At 41.2% G+C, this 16,106-nt stretch overlaps 1 protein-coding gene across 1 annotated transcript in view; it reads left to right on the top strand.

The window, feature by feature from the left end:
* Positions 1–16,106, top strand: part of EXT1 (exostosin glycosyltransferase 1) — a 298,729-nt gene that overhangs the window by 253,528 nt on the left and 29,095 nt on the right. The window contains exons 2-4 of the mRNA XM_077167531.1: positions 8,136–8,229; positions 9,664–9,771; positions 13,753–13,872. Coding sequence (XP_077023646.1) covers positions 8,136–8,229; positions 9,664–9,771; positions 13,753–13,872 — 322 coding nt within the window. The remainder of the gene's footprint in view (positions 1–8,135; positions 8,230–9,663; positions 9,772–13,752; positions 13,873–16,106) is intronic.

The raw sequence follows: 16,106 nt of genomic DNA, 5'->3' as shown, positions 1-16,106 counted from the left end.
GGAAGGCGTCCTCAGGAAGTGACATGGCACTGGGCCCTGAAATGGGAGGGGAGGCTAAATGGGGGTGGGGGTGGGGGAGGGTTGGGGAAGGAAACAGGGAGGGAGCTGTGTTGGGGAAAACCAGCTCCCTGGGGAGTGGCCTGGCCCTGGGCAGGAACTGCCTTCCAAGGTTAGCCCTGTTCTTTCTGGTCTTCTCAGACCTCAGTCCGCGTTTCCCGGCCCCGCTCCCCTTGGCCAGTTTTCGGGGAACGGGTCTAGTGAAAGGTTAATGGTAAGATACCAATTTTGAGCTTTCTGGATGCCATTGGGTCTGACACAGACGCTTAGCTCCTGTGTGGGGGGCCCGCACGTACCCTCTTCTGGACGTGGTTATCTACCGAAGGTGATTGTTGCTGCTGGCTCTTATTGGTTTGTTTCTTCCCTGTGTACACTGGAACTCCCATTCTTTAACATTTTCAGAAATGCTTTATTTCTAAGCAGAGAATTTAGACACACAGGCCCTGGTATTGCATTTTTCTCCCAACAGTTTAAAATTTAATTTTGCATGGTATAAAAGCTAGCACCCCCAAACCTTGCCTCCCTCAGGAACCTGGCCAGTCTTTTGTCAATCTTCGGTTTTCTCCTTTCCCAAAACATGATTTCTTCCTTCTAGGCAGCTCTGAAAGGCAATGGATCTCTTTGTGGCTCCTGTTCTCCTTCGATGAGCCACCCCTCTCCGGCCCCACAAAAAAACCTTCAATACTCTACTCCATCACCTGTAAAATGGGGGCATTCACACCTGGTTCCCATGGTGCTTGTAAAGATAAAACGTAGTCATGAGTAGAGCATAGAACGCACAGCATAGGGTCCCGCCTACAGGAACATTTAATAAGTGGGGATTATTATTAGACTTATCATTAATGGCTATCAGTTTCTTTCACCTTCTTTTTTACATTAGCCATTGCATTGCTATCTAATGAGCATGGACCTAGATAGCCTCCTACCCCTTTTGAAGTATGAGATGCACTTGATACAAGTAGTTAGTAATATTTGCAGGTAGTGATTATCACCTGGTCCAAGTTTAAAGTTCTAAACCTTTGGTTGATATTTAGCATAGGGATAGGGCAGGGCAGTTTAGAAATGACATGGGATTACGATCCAGCATGTTCAGACAGGATGTTTTAATTCAATGGATCCTCTGACTCCTGACTGCCCCTTCCTCCCTGGGAAAACCAGGCACTGGGGCTGTGAGGCTTAAATGAGGGCATGCAGGTGAGAGTAAGGTCCGCATACAGGTGGCTTACCACCCCCCCAGCCAGAACCCACCAAATATTACCTCCCTCCCTTCCCTAGATGAACATGGATTTTAAATGGGCACAAAAAGGAAGCTCTTCTGTGGAAAGCCAAGAACAGTGAAAGGGTGAATATAAATCCCTGTCCCTGATTTCAGCCGAGTATTATTCTCTCCAGTGGACAGCTGGGATTGGCAGCCTCATACTGAGGAGTCTGACAAAGAAATAAATTCTTAATCCTTGGCACAACCGGGTGTCTGGGCCATTCTAGCAAGCAGGCAGTGCTCAAGGCAAAGAATTGCCTGTGTAAGGAATCACAGCATCTCCAAATAGCAAGTGCCACCCCGCTGGGGGGCGCTGAGCGGCCCGGAGGCTGCAGCCTGGCCCTGCACTTCTGCATTGCTCATTTGCTTTTACCCAGCTCCAGAACGTACAGTAGCTCATTCATGGTGCACAAAGGCTCGGTGTGAGTAGGTGTTGGGAAGAAACTGAGGCGCAGTGGAGGGCAGAAACTTTTTGAAGACTGCAGAGACCCATCCATTTCTGTACTGTGTGCTTACAAGACAATGACTAGAGATACTACAGGGGCCAGCTGGGTCTAGTTTCCAGCTAAAAGATTGGCTTCTGCTTCAGGTCTTTGACTCATGATCACCCTCTCAGGATCAAGTGTGGGCTCCAGATTTATGCAAAGTCTTCCCAGGGGTCCCTATCTGAACTAGGAGCTTCGACCCTCCCTCCCTCTGTCTTGCATGTTACACTTCACTCCATACCGGACTGTGGATAGTTTCCCTGACCTTGGTACCCTTACTTCTGTGATGCCATCTCCACCCCCAGAAATGCTTGGCACCTTCACTTACCCCTTTGCTAGGCTGATTCCTGCTACTCCTTGAATATTTAGCTCAGAGTCCCACTTCTTCCAAGAAGCATGTCTGCTTCTCCCTCTCCTGACCAATGCCAAGTGTGTGTGTGTGTGTGGGGGGGTGCTGTCTTTTCTGCATAACCCAAACTCCCACCTAACGCCTCCATCCTAGCACTTGCTGCACTGACTAATAATCTTTGCCAACACATCTATCTTTTTACTGGATGGTGCACTCCTTGAGTAATGCCTGTCTGATAGTGGTAGCATGCAACAATGTTTGTTGAATGAGTGGGAAAACACTCACACTCACACACACACACACACACACACACACATACGAGGTACTCAAAGAATGTTCATTTTATTTCCTTCATCCTGGTGCTACATTTTATTGAACTATAACTCTCATGAGATGTTTTGGTTTTCTTTGTTTTTCTTAAGGGATTTGACTCAAACCTGGTTGCAAGAAAAGAATATTAATTACTTATGAGGCTGGGGGCTGCAGGAAGCAGATCAGCTGTAGATGATAAGTTACTTTACAAATAAATACTTGAAATTAACCATAGCAAGAGCATGGGGAGGCTAGAATTGTGTGACTTCAGAGATGAGAGGTCAGATTTCTTGCTTCTCCCTTATTCTCTTTGGTTAGCAAAAAGCAGGCCCACGTGGCAAGAATGCATGCTGCAGAGGAAATGTGGGGACCACCACATCTGTGGGCACACGACACTAGCAATAACCGTCTCTGTCTATGTAGCTTTTGATAATAAGGCAAAATCCTCTTCCACTGTGATTCACAGCTTCTCTTTTCATTTTACTTTATTAAAGGGTCTGCTCTACATTTCTTCCTTGGCTCTGTCTTTGGGTATTGGTGGGAGTTTTCATTGTTACTAGTCTTTAAGGAAATGTTTTTTATTCCTCTCATCCTAATATACTTTATCATAACCTCCAGTCACATGGCACTTTATAGTTTGTACTGCAAGGATTTTGATCTTCATAACTTTCATCTTTCCAACTTTAGGCTCCAAGAAGTTAAATGACTTATACTGGGTCACACCAGGAAGTGGTAGGTCCAGGGCCCCATTCCTAAGCCCGGGTTTTCTAACTTTAGGTGTGTTACATCTTTAATTTTCACTTGCCTTCCTTCAGGCACAATGAAAATAGCACCATTTATGGATTGCTGACAATGTGCCAGTGCTGTAGTTAAATTCTATCATTTAATCCTCATAAAATATATATTATCCCCTTTTTGCCAATCAGAAAACTGGGATTTTGACAGATTAAATAACTTTCCCAAGATCATTCAGCTGGTAAATGGCATAGCTGTGATTTCAACCCAGGTTTGACTAAGTCTAAATAAAGCTGCTTAGTTCCTAAGCTTTTAAATTCTAAGCCCTTAACTATTATGCCAGTGGTTCTCAAAATTTAGGGGACATCAGAATTATCTGCAGGGCTTATTAAAACACAGAATCCTGGGCTGCTCCCATGGAGTTTCTGATTCAGCAGGTCAGAGTGAAGCTGAGAATTTGTAATTCTCCCAATTTATCAGATGATGCAGATGCTACTGATTGAGAGACCACACTCTGAGAATGCCTGCACTGTGCCATACTGCCCTCACCACCTTGCTACCTCGCCACTTCACCCTGTCCCCAGATGGACTGAATTGCTGCCCGCCTCAATGGGCTTCATCTGGAGGAGAAGGACTTTAATTATGCATTAATACATGGCCATTTTAAGTGGGGTGTTTCCATACATTATTCAATACAACTTTGAGAAGAAAATTATCATGGCCTACTGGTTTGTAGGTTAAATTCAGGGTGTGTCGTTTTTATTGCATTTTCTTTGCAGTCATTTCTGAAAACTGTTCTGCCTTTTATGTCACCAACTTTATACACCCAGGAACTTAATACCCATTGAAAAGGGTAGCAAAATCATTTATTAATTAAAGCTGAAAGTACTCTAAAGTTAGTTGCTTCCCTCATCTACATTCCTTCTTGCTAAGAAGGAACATCTTGTGTTAAATCAGTTGTCTTTGGCTTTTATGATTTTGTTGTGGTTTACATTTCTAGACCTAACTAATGGGGGCCTAGAAATTTAAGGAGCATTAGGCCCCTTTAAAAGATTGCCATCCCCACCCCTACATGGCCTCTCAAGTCTCCCTTTAATTCTCCCCCATCCATCCTTTATGCCTGCCAACCACTTATCTGCTCTCCATCCTACCATTATGCTATTTTGTGAGTGTTATACGTAAATGGAATAATGCCGTATGTATCCTTTTGAGATTGGTTTTCCACTCAGCATAATTTTCTTGAGGCGCATCCATGATGTTGTGACTCAGTCATCTCTCCTGTTTTACCGCTGAGTGTTCTTCTAGGGTGTGGATGTACCACAGCTTGTTGAATCATTTACTCATTGAAGGGCACTGGATAATTTCCAGTTTGGGTCTGTTATAGAAAAAGCTGCTATGAACGTTCATGCACGAGTTTCTGCATGAAAATAAGTTTGTATTTCTCTGGTATAAATGCTCAAAAGTATAGTTGCTGGGTCATATGATATGTCCATTTTAAGTTTTAAAAGGAACTGCCAAATTATTTTCCAGGGTAGTCACACCATTTCACGTTCTTGCCAGCAACGCATGAAGGTTCCAATTTCTCTACATCCCCACCAGCACTTGTTATATTTTCTTTTTGATTATAGCCATCCTAGTGTGTGCGAAGTATCTCATTGTGGTTTTGATAATGATGTCGAGTATTTTTTTCACATGCTCAACGTCATTTGTACAGCTTCTTTGGAGTAATCATCGATTCAGATCCTTTGTCCATTTTTAAATTGGGTTATTTGAATTTTTGTTGAATTTTAAAAGTTCTTTGTATTTTCTGGATACAGGTCCCCTACCAGATATATTATCTGTGTATTTTCTTCCATTCTGTAGGTTATCTTTTCACTTTGTGCGGGAGCTAAGGGAAGAGGTGCCCAATCTTCTTTGCTGCCCCCACCTAAAACAGCTTCCATAATGTGGAGCTGGGAGGGGTGGGTAATGGAGTATATAAAGGCTCAAATGCCACAGACCCTTACAGATATTGGTGAGATTTAGTAGGTTTTCTTGAATGACTGTTTCTCCATTTGCTCTGATAGCCTACATTTCCAGTAACTTTAAGTGATTTATATGTTGTTTTGTACCACAGAGTTCCTTACTATGTCCTACCTCCTATAGTTTATTCTTGCAATGTAAATACTCCAGGAGATTTTACACTTTAAGTTCTCATTGGGCTTCTTAGTTATCAGGTGATTCTTAGTTATCAGGTGATTCTTTGGGTCTCTGGTTGGGTCTATCAACCAGAGAAGGATCTTCTCTGCTTGTGTCCCACAACATCTGCAGGACTGGAACAATGCCTGGAACCCAGACTTTTTTAAAAGGATGATTGAATAAGTGAGTTGGTTAAAGCATCTAGAAGAGGGCTTCAAAATGGAGAAGAGGATCCATAGACAGGCTGAGTAGAGGGTACCAAACACATAAGAGGCCCAACCAGAGCATTCTCCTGTCTCCTTCAGTTATAATGCACTCAGTAATTCATAGGTCACTGTCCATAGCCATGAAACAAGAGGGTGGTTCGTGGGTTAAGCATGGTTAGAAGTCAGGATGGAAATCATCATGCTGAGTTCTGTATACATACGTTCTTTATGTGACTGTGATTGTCTCTGTGTATGCCCATGTCAGACATACATTGTGCACACATGAGCAGATACCTATCTACATATTGTACATATACTGACATATATATAATGTCTGTACATATACAGACATATATATAATGATTCTGGAAATCTTTAGAGCAGTGGAATATCCTCAAAGACCTTTCTTCTTTTTTACCTAAAAATGGTCATTCAAAGGAATACTGGAGTGCTAAAACTGAAACTGTAGTCATCTTGCTCAATGGGCTCATCTTACAGAAAAGGAAACTGAGGCCCCAGGGGCTCATGTGCTCTGTCCATAGTTTCACACCTCCTTAGTGGGTTCCTGGGGGGGTGTTCATCATACCCCCCACATCAACTGTTATGTGAATAAGCACAAGCTTCAATCATATAAGCTTCATTCGCTGCATTAGCAATTAATCTTTCTATACAACCATTTAAAAATCAGCACCCTCGAATAACTGTCATTTGAATTTTTCCTATAATTTTGGACACCCCCCCGACCAACTCCTTCCCTAAAATAAATTCTGCAACCAGCAACTTTGAAACTTGTTACAACCCAGAATATTAATATGGTTTTACATTTTAGCAGCCTAATGATGGGGATGTAGGACCTTCTCTCCTGCTCCCTCAGGGGTTTCTATTTTGGGCATTTATTAAACCTCGCTTTAGTCTGAAGAATATTTCACCTTTCTACATAGAAAATTTTCGGTTTAAACTTTATACATATGTTTATGTGTGCATATATATATATATATATATTTTTTTTTTTTTAATTTTTCCCCTCTTATCCATAGCTTAGGTAGAGATCCAGACATCAACAGTTGAGTATATAGATATTTGTCAATTATTTTTCTGGGTTTGACAAGGAAAAGAGAAGTTGTTACCATTATAATTTAATAAGTTTTTTAAATTTAGCTAAATTTGAGCCCTCTTAAAAATCTTTTCTACTTTGAAGTCTATTTTGTGGTTTAATTAATGCAGCGAGGGTTTTAATTTTACTCTCAATGGAGATAATCTTAATCCATTCACAGTGACCTTTTCTTGTGCAAATTAGTTGTACACGCTCGTTTAAGCAAATGGTCCTTTGCATGATGTCTCTTCTTAATGGCGGGTTTATAATTGAAAATTGGCTTTCTCCCATATGCCTAGTTTGTATGAGAATATAAAAATAGATGTGGACTTTTATAAAAATATAAATGTATATATCAGTATACCAAAAAAGAGAAGGAAAGAATCTAGTGCCTTCAGGGTATGATTAAATTAGACTATTAGAGTCAGAAAATGCTGGTGACATATGCTACTGTCACAGACGCACCTGTCTGTGGAGCATTGGACGCTCTTGAAAAATGGGAATGATTTCATCTTGGCTCTGAGAATCTGGGGCCTTCACAGGACACAAGCCATTGCTAGCCCCGGAGTTTTCTTAAACTTATAATGAATGCGAGATTGCATATTTAGGAATAAACAGGTGTTTATGGTAGTCACTTTTAAACTGACAGCCTTAAACAAAATGAAAACCTTTATTATCTTCCCTTAGCTTCACTGGCAGATGCAGAGACAGGTAACACTCACGTTGTATTTTCTGTTTTTCCAAATGCAGAAGCAATGTAATACATTCAATAGTGTTTGAGGAAAAGAAACAATCATCTCTTCTCAACCCAGTTTCACACACCCCCTACTATTTTTTTTCTCTCGTTACTCCTCTTTCCCCATTTCTTAGACTAGCTTCCCTCTAGCTCACTTGTGCTTTCCCCTATACATCATGTCAATGGTTCCTATCCAGAAATATTTGTCTAGGGTAATCAAATGTCCTTGGTAAATGTAGACACTCCAATCTGGAGGAGAAAACGAATGTTGTTTGCTGTTTTCAGCAGAGATGTCCTGGACTGGATGGAAACAGGAGTCTTAGTTTCACTGACTGAGATGGTATTAAAAAAAGAATGAACAGTGATTTCTTTCTTCCTTTTTTTTTTTTAAGATTATGAAGGCAAACTATTTCAGTATATGAAAATCCGATTTTTGGAGGCAAAGGTTGGAGAAGCCAAATCATTGCTAGGACCATCAGACTTGTGTTTTTATATACTGTTTGCAAAGAGCACCCTAATTATTTTGTCCAGCATGATCTTTCCCATGTATTATTGTCCCTCATGCAACTGACTCCCTCCCCCCAAAATGGAAATATCAGAATGGCCTGCCAATGCCTTCCCTGAGCGGAGCTGGGTAAATTCAAGCAGGTGTGCATCAACAGATGGTCATTTATCCCCTATTCTCAATGGGTCTCTGTTTGTTGATTTTTCCTCCTCTTGTTCTAGGTATGATTATCGGGAAATGCTGCACAATGCCACTTTCTGTCTGGTTCCTCGTGGTCGCAGGCTTGGGTCCTTCAGATTCCTGGAGGCGCTGCAGGTAAGAGACCCTGAAGCCTCCCCAGATTAGGGCTAAGGAGTGACTTCAGGATGGGTAGGTTTTTACCACCAGGAGAAACGGGTTCTTCAGGGACATGGTTGCAAGCATATGGCAGATCTGTTTGCAAGTTTACCTGCCAGGCAGCCTAGCTGGGCTTCTCACAGAGGCCCTGCCCTTTCCCTGGAAGCCAATCCTAAGAGTAATGAAAAATGGTTTATTGTTGATACTCCCCCAAATCAGAATTGTCTGTTATGTCCCCATCGCAATCTTCTCTTGTTTCCTCTAAATCCTGATGGCGATGCCCAGTAGGGTGGAGCTACTCAATGGCCCAGCTCTTCTGAGGCCCTGGAATTCAGAGATCATTGACTCCAGCTCCAGAGCCTGCTTGAGAGTCTCTCCTCTCCTCAACCTGACTCTACACAAGTGTCTTCTCCTGCTAAGAGAGTTGGCCATGTTTCCCTCTGGGAACTTGTGGCTACTCTTCGCTGTTGGCAAGGAGGGATCATGTGCTCAGTCTCTCTCATCCTCTACTCCTTGTTCCCTGGCTGCTGTGTTGTTTCCTTCTCTGTGGTTTGTGCCTTGTCTGAATCTGTACTTACTTAACAATGCTTTTCCACTTCCTGTCCCTGTCATCCTAACTGCTAATCATGCTGTCATATCCTCCGACAGAAGGGCTTCCTTCTCCTGAATGTCTTTTCCGGTGTTCTCTGTTTGGCAAAGCACGCCATCACTAATATTCTTGTAGCCTCTTGGGATGGTGCATGGAACAAACCATTCTCTGGTTTTCATTATGAATTATCTGGAATGAGGATTTTGTCATCAGCATGATATTTCTCGGCTGTCAGATCCCTGTGCACATAGCATCTTGGTACAAAAGTGATTGGGATCACTCCCCACTGAGGGAACAGGGTTCTGGTTCAGGTGTGCTGCAGAGCAAAGGGACAGATGAACCCCTGTGATAATTAAGTTCACAAAATGCTGTATCAGCAAGGCCAAGCTCTTTCTTGCCCACAACCTCAGAGTAAACCACTTTGCAAGTGGGCTTGTGGCCATTACATTGACTAAATCATTTATATTTAAGGTTGGCTTTGTGCTAGGTGGTGATGAAAGATTTTGTTACATCAGTAAATCGAGAACAGTGAGGCGGGTCGTCTCCATTGATGGAAGGTCAGCCAAACCGTGTCCTGGAATAGAAATGGGTTTTAGCATTCCAGGGCAAGACTTGCAAATATTAAAATCTAGGCTGAATACATACAACTTTCACTTGATTGACAACTCATAAAGCCTCACTTTCCCTCTGGCCTAAGCAGTCCTGGATCTAGGCCATATAAGAAATGCCAGTAATTGACTCTGTACTAGTTTCTCCCCTGATTGAGTACAAAGGGTTTCTAACGTCACTGTCCTCAGGCTTACAAAGTCCCCTTCTTTGCGCAGGCTGCCTGCGTCCCTGTGATGCTCAGCAATGGATGGGAGTTGCCATTCTCTGAAGTGATTAATTGGAACCAAGCTGCCGTCATAGGCGATGAAAGATTGTTATTACAGGTAAGGAAGGGGCTGTGGCCTTCAACAGATCAGTGGATTATTGCTACCCCCGTCTAAACTTTCAGAGAAGATGAATCCAAAAGGTCAGCTATAAAAGACATTTTATCAGGAGAAAATTGCCTGTGTCATGGTGAATATGAAGTCATTTACTATGACATTGTTCACTTCCCAACACAAAATCTGCCCGGGTCCAGAGAATATATTCTGAAAAGGGAAAATTGCCGGTAAAGAACATGAGCTTTCATGCTGAGAAGAGATGGATATCCACCTCCTTCAGTAATCAGAAGTTTTAAAAAATGATGCCAAACAGTGTTTGCAGTACTCTGCTTCCTTGCACTCTTTCCCCATTTCTGCTTTTGCCTTCAGATTAATTTTCAGAAAGAGAGAGGTCTCTAGGGTCGATTCTTATAATGAGTGTTATCATTACTCAAATGATCCAGCCTGAGTGCCTGAGTGAATGTTATCGTTAGGATGTATATTTAAAAGAACAGCACCTAATAAAGGTTTGAACGGCTCAAGAGCTTTCTAGAGACAGAATACGATACTCACAGGGAAATCCAAGACAATAATGGTCACCGAGGATTTCTGAAGCCCTTTTTGTGCAATCATGTTTTAGGCGCAACATAAACTGTCATACTCTTTTCTCCAAAGTTATAAAAAATTTTAACGTTTTTTTCTTCCATAGCATTGTGTACTTTTTAAGCTTTATATCCAATACTATTATTTGCAGTGTTTTTTTTTTGATGTGTTCGCTTTTATTCAATATCCAGAAATTTATGTTTCTAAATCTGTTGTTGATCCTATTTCTGAGCTGCTGGGCAGTCTGCTAACTGACAGGCAAAGTAAGGCAGGACCCTCCTGTGAGTTACAGGTGTGGTATCTGTACCTGAGAGGGCTGTGGGTTAGGCAAGCAAAGCTGACCATAGCTTCTGGCATATTCCTTGTCTCCGAGTACTTAGGCCTGTGACCTCAGTGGCCCCTTTGGGCCTCAGAAACAAGAGAGGAATGTGTGGTCTTGTAGAATCTGTTCATTTGGGATAACTCACTCCACCTGAAATACAACTTGGTTTCTTAGGTGTTCACAGAGACAGGGATCTGAAGTTTTGTGAAAGAAATCATTGCAGAAATACTGAGTAGAAGTCCTCACTTCACAGTGATGGTGAATGTCTAAGACACTTACTCATGAAAGGCCAAACAAAGGTCACACACGTAGTTCTTCTTTCCTTTATTTCCTTTTTCCTTCCTTCTCTCTTTTTAAAAAAATAATACATGCTCATTAAAGGAATTTTGGGAAATAAAGGGAATGAAAACATCTGCCACAATTTCTTTGGGATGGAGAGCATTCCAGGACACTTTAATTGCGATTGCCCAATTTTTCAACATCCATGCCTGTTTCACCTACTGAAGCAGCTTTTGAGTTGTGGGTCTGAAGATTTTGCTTTCCATCCTCTCTCTCTGCTGAGCTTTCTGGTGTTTTTCCCTCGCACATGCAGTCTGTCTTTGCACAGCTGCCTCCATATCGAACAGCAACTGCACTGTTATTAGCAATGGGTTTAAAGAGCTGGCACCCAGCCGGAATGTCTGCTCTGGGAAATGTTTGTGTTATGTTTCAATTTTTCATTTCCTGTTTTAGAACAGTTCAGATATTTTTATTTGCATGCATTCTTGTCATCGTGTGGCCCAGAGAGTTTAATGTTGCTTTCCAATATCTATTTTTCATAGATCCCATTAGTTTGTTGCCTTTTATTAAGACTTCTTTGCGTTCTGCAACTTTTCCCAAAGCAGTCCAGTCACATTGCGTCTAATTTGTCACTTGCCCATGCCTGTCTCTCAGGACAAGCAGACTAATAATCAATAGCCAAATGCCATCAAAACTTTGAGCTCGGCGTTATCTTCAGAGCAGGGAGGAATATCATTAGACTCTTGTATGGCCCGCACTAACGGGTGTAATGCATTGCGCTTGATGTAGTGAGATCAGGATATGACTTACTTGGAGGAGGGAAATATATTCATAAGTGATTCCTTTTCTCTGTTCATAATGACAATAGGCTCAATTTTCTGGAGGACCAGATAATCGATGATAGCTTTAGGCATTTTTCTAATGGACTGGTTCCTCACAAACATGATGAAGCAGTGATGCTGACCCTTCTGATGCTTAAAAAGTACCATTGACACTTAGAAGAGAGCATGAATATGAAAATTTAGGAATTATTTTTTTGTAATCTTCCTTTGGAAAGCCAGGTAATTCTCCAAGTGAGTAAGTAAAAATGAATTTTCTTTGACTTATCTGCAATATGAATGGTTTCTCTACCTTCTCCAAGGATATTTTACTTCCATTTGATCTTGACTGCGATTTTGGTTTAATGTTTGCCAGCTGGTGTTTCTTCTTTACCTGTTGCCTTCATGTTTCTTCATTGCTGGGTATCCAGATACATACTTTGGGTCACAGATTTAATATCTGGTCTTAGATATTGCCAGAGTAAGTAAGCTTTGGCTTCTCTTCTGAAACAGTTTCATTGCTTTCCCAAAGGGGAGTCTTGGATAAAAAAGTGTTCCATCACTTCCTTTCCCCCCACCAGAAATTCAGATGTGTCCTAGTCACAATGATGTGAGTAACTTTCCTATTAAAACAGTTAAAAGATCATTCCTCCTTCAGCATGGTCTCCGGGTCTGTCTGATTAGTCACACATTAGGAAGGCAAGCATGCAGAAAGAGGTGAGTGTGGAAGGGCAGTTGCTAATCACAGGGATTCTCCCTTAAGAGTATAGACTCCTTAAATTAAATAGACCTTGAACAGTAGGTGAAAACAGGGAGCAAGCCCAAGAAATTCATCAGAAATCCTAGAAATACACTTTGGAGCTCCAGGCCTAAGCAGGTACACATGGAGACATTAAGCAACTGGTCCAACTTTGAATATCATCACCCTTATGTCAATAACAGTAGTAACAGCTACATTAATTAGGCTCTCCATGTCCCAGGCATGGTTCTAAGCTGTTATGTGATCTTCATTACAACTGGATGATGTTAGGACTGTACCCTAATTTTACAAATGAGGAAATGGGGTTTTTGAGTGATCAACAAGTAACTTGTCCAAGGAAGCACAGTTAGTATCTGATAGAGCCCCAAATCCCTCTTTGGTCTGGCTCGTTTGCCCATATACTTAACCATGAAGTTATACTACTATTAAAAGTAATGCTTTCCCTAAGGGGACTTCAGCTGGCCATGTTCAATTCAGCTCTTATTTCTTAGAAAACTGGTAGGTAAAAGCTACTCTTTTAGCCTTGAAGAATATAGCAGGATGGAAGGGATGCAGTTCCTTTCTTTAAAAATGTATAGCCAGATAGAGAACCATGAGTCTTAAACATATGATGTTCTACTGGCCCCATTTAGTTTGGGGGTGAGGGCTGGAGCAAGAAAGAGGTCTCTGAGGAGTAGGAAGGCTTGAAGGCGTGAGGGAGGAGAGGTATGTGCACGTAGAAATGATAAACTCCAGCTTCAGGTTGGATGGAGAGGCTCATAGATAGTTCCTACAAAGTCCTTTTATAGATATTTTGCAATTCCCAGAGTGGCAGGTCTTAAATGTACTTGGAGAATAGAGTCTTTCGGCCTTCCCCCAAGGCCTGTATCTGCTTCTCTGTAAAATCTGGTTGTCCATGTGCAGGGTTGAAGGTTTCTGGAACTCCAGAAAGAAGAAACAGCTCTTGCTACCATAGAACACCCCAAGCAACTGATGAGCTGGTGAATGAATCTTAGAGATGAACTATAACTTTCACATATTAACGGCCATAAAACCCAATTCCCAGTAGGAGTTATTTATACCTACTCAGGGGCATTGCTGCCTGTGAGCTGTTGATTTTTAGTAGATCTGTATCCTAAAAGCTGGATGTCAAGAGGAATAAAAGCCTAACTCGAGTGATTTTGATCAAACGGGATCCCTTTGTTTTGCAGTTATAATTATTAAGTGCTCACCTTGTGTTACAGATTCCTTCTACAATCAGGTCTATCCATCAGGATAAAATCCTAGCACTTAGACAGCAGACACAATTCTTGTGGGAGGCTTATTTTTCTTCAGTTGAGAAGATTGTATTAACTACACTAGAGGTAAGTGAGGCCACTTGGATCTTGGGCTTGAATAATGGTCCTTTACTTCCATTTTGCTCTTGGTGGTGTGTGATTGGTCAAATGGGGACAAAACCAACATTTCTGTGCTTGGATGTGTCAATTTAACCCCTTTTCACCTACTTTTCTATGCCCAAACAAATGTCTCCCTTCCTGACAACATCCATGGAGGAAAACTGACTGTCGGGAAATCACAGTCCTCTGACACAGAGGTTGGCTGTGTCTTGCATCATTTCAGGGCTGTGTAGCTAATGACTGTCTTCCTGTCATTCAGCGGCATCCGTTGAAGACTTATTTCTAGAGCCCATTTAGAAAAAACAGCTAGTGATCAAGCAGGAGAAAATCCTCTATCATTCAAAAAAAGTGAATAGTTTAGCAGGTGCCATCGTCCCAAGGCATTGGGGTGACGGTAGAATTGATTGTCAAAACATCTGCAGCCCCAACCAGCGCCAGCTTCAGCATTACTTACAGAGAGACATTAAAAAGAAATTCAGGATTCCACGCATCTGGAGCAGAAAGTGTTAAACTTCGCGAAAGCAGAAAATCTTTCAGGCAGATAGGTGCCTGTCCTGCAAGTTGTTTTTGAGGCAGGAAGGAAAACGGCAAGGGAAGCATGGTTAGGATTAAAACCTTTGCAACTAGAGCAGATAGTGATGGCCCGAGGCTACGCCGAAGCAGCCCAAGAGCTAAGAAAAGACGTAGGTAACTGCACACTCAGGAGTCACAGGCATGCGGGAAGGAGGGCCCCTGGTGACGCAAAGCACCCAGGTGTTTCACATAACAAGGTGGAGCATCTGTGGCCTGACTTTGGGAGTATTTCTTTTGGAAAAAGTGATTCCTGCTCCAAAAGCCAATGTGGATTGGAGCCCATGCTGGGAAGTCTAAGTAACACCAAGAAAATTAAAGTCATTCTCTGGAGGCCAGCTGGGCTCTCTGGTGACGGCATGCAGGGTGTGCTCCTACCCCACCCCACCCCCCACAACTAGGTGTAAAGGACTGTTTAGGACCCAGGCTCATCCCCATGAAAGTGGCAGGGCCACAGTGGGCTTTCTTATTGAAAGGAACTGCTCCTATCAAAGCACAGTGCCTAGTGCATTCCTATTCGTAGCAGCAGGTTTGAATACATGATAGTGCCTCTCCTCTCGCTTTTCTTCCATTCTGTCCTCCATCTAAGGTCATAGGACCAGATCTTTCCTAAAAAAGAACTTTCCTTAAGGGAAGGTGAATGTTAATTTTTTGTTTTTTTTTTTGAAGTGGAGAGTGCTTTTTATCCAAGCACATGTTCATTTTTAAAAAGAATGGACAATACTTAAAGTGTAAAAAATAAAATAACCCACCCATAACACAACTGCTGTTAACATATATAAACACACGTATTGTTTTTTATATGCAAATTTGTGTACATCTTGTAATTTTTAATTTAAAAAGAAATCTGTCTCTACATGCTTTATAATCTGCTTGTTTTTACTTAATAATATATTGTTAATATTTTCTCATGTTATTAGATTTTTTCTATAATTATTTTAATGACTGTAATATTCTACTTGTGATATCACTTAATTTCTTTAATTAACTTCCAATTTGAAGACAGTACAGTTGTTTCTTGTTTTCATTAGTATACACGTCTTTGAAGCAAATAGCTCCAGAACTAAATTGTTCTCCATGTCCAAGATTATTTCCTTAGGATGTATTCCTTGAATTTGAAGTCTTGGTTCAAAAAATATGCCAAATGTTAAGGTTTCTATTATAAATTGTCAATTTCCCTGCAATAGAATTGAACTAATTTATACACCCACCAGCCTATATAAGAAGACCTGTTGTATTTCTTTTTTTTTCCCCACTTCCACCAATATTGAACATTATAGTTTTAAAAAATAGCTCATTGTTTTCTCAGGCAATTCGTAAAGAAATACAAAGATAGCCACAATGTTGTTGTCCTGTTTTTCTCATAGTTTTTAAGAGCTTATCATATTAAAAATATTAACCCTTTGAATCTTTTATTGCAAAGATTTTTCCCCAATCTGTGGTATGTCTTTCAAATTTGTTTCTGAATGGACCATAATAAACAAAATTGAGAGGCATACCACAAAATTTAAATATATGTGTGTATATAATGTATACACACACATACATACACATATGCACAAATACACGCAGATATATGTATATAGTTACTTTTATTTTTCTTGTACTTTTATGGTTAATTTTTTACATTT

Source organism: Tamandua tetradactyla, chromosome 6 (assembly GCF_023851605.1).
Source record: "Tamandua tetradactyla isolate mTamTet1 chromosome 6, mTamTet1.pri, whole genome shotgun sequence".
NCBI lineage: Eukaryota > Metazoa > Chordata > Mammalia > Pilosa > Myrmecophagidae > Tamandua > Tamandua tetradactyla.
This window is presented reverse-complemented; position numbering and strand designations above follow the sequence as displayed.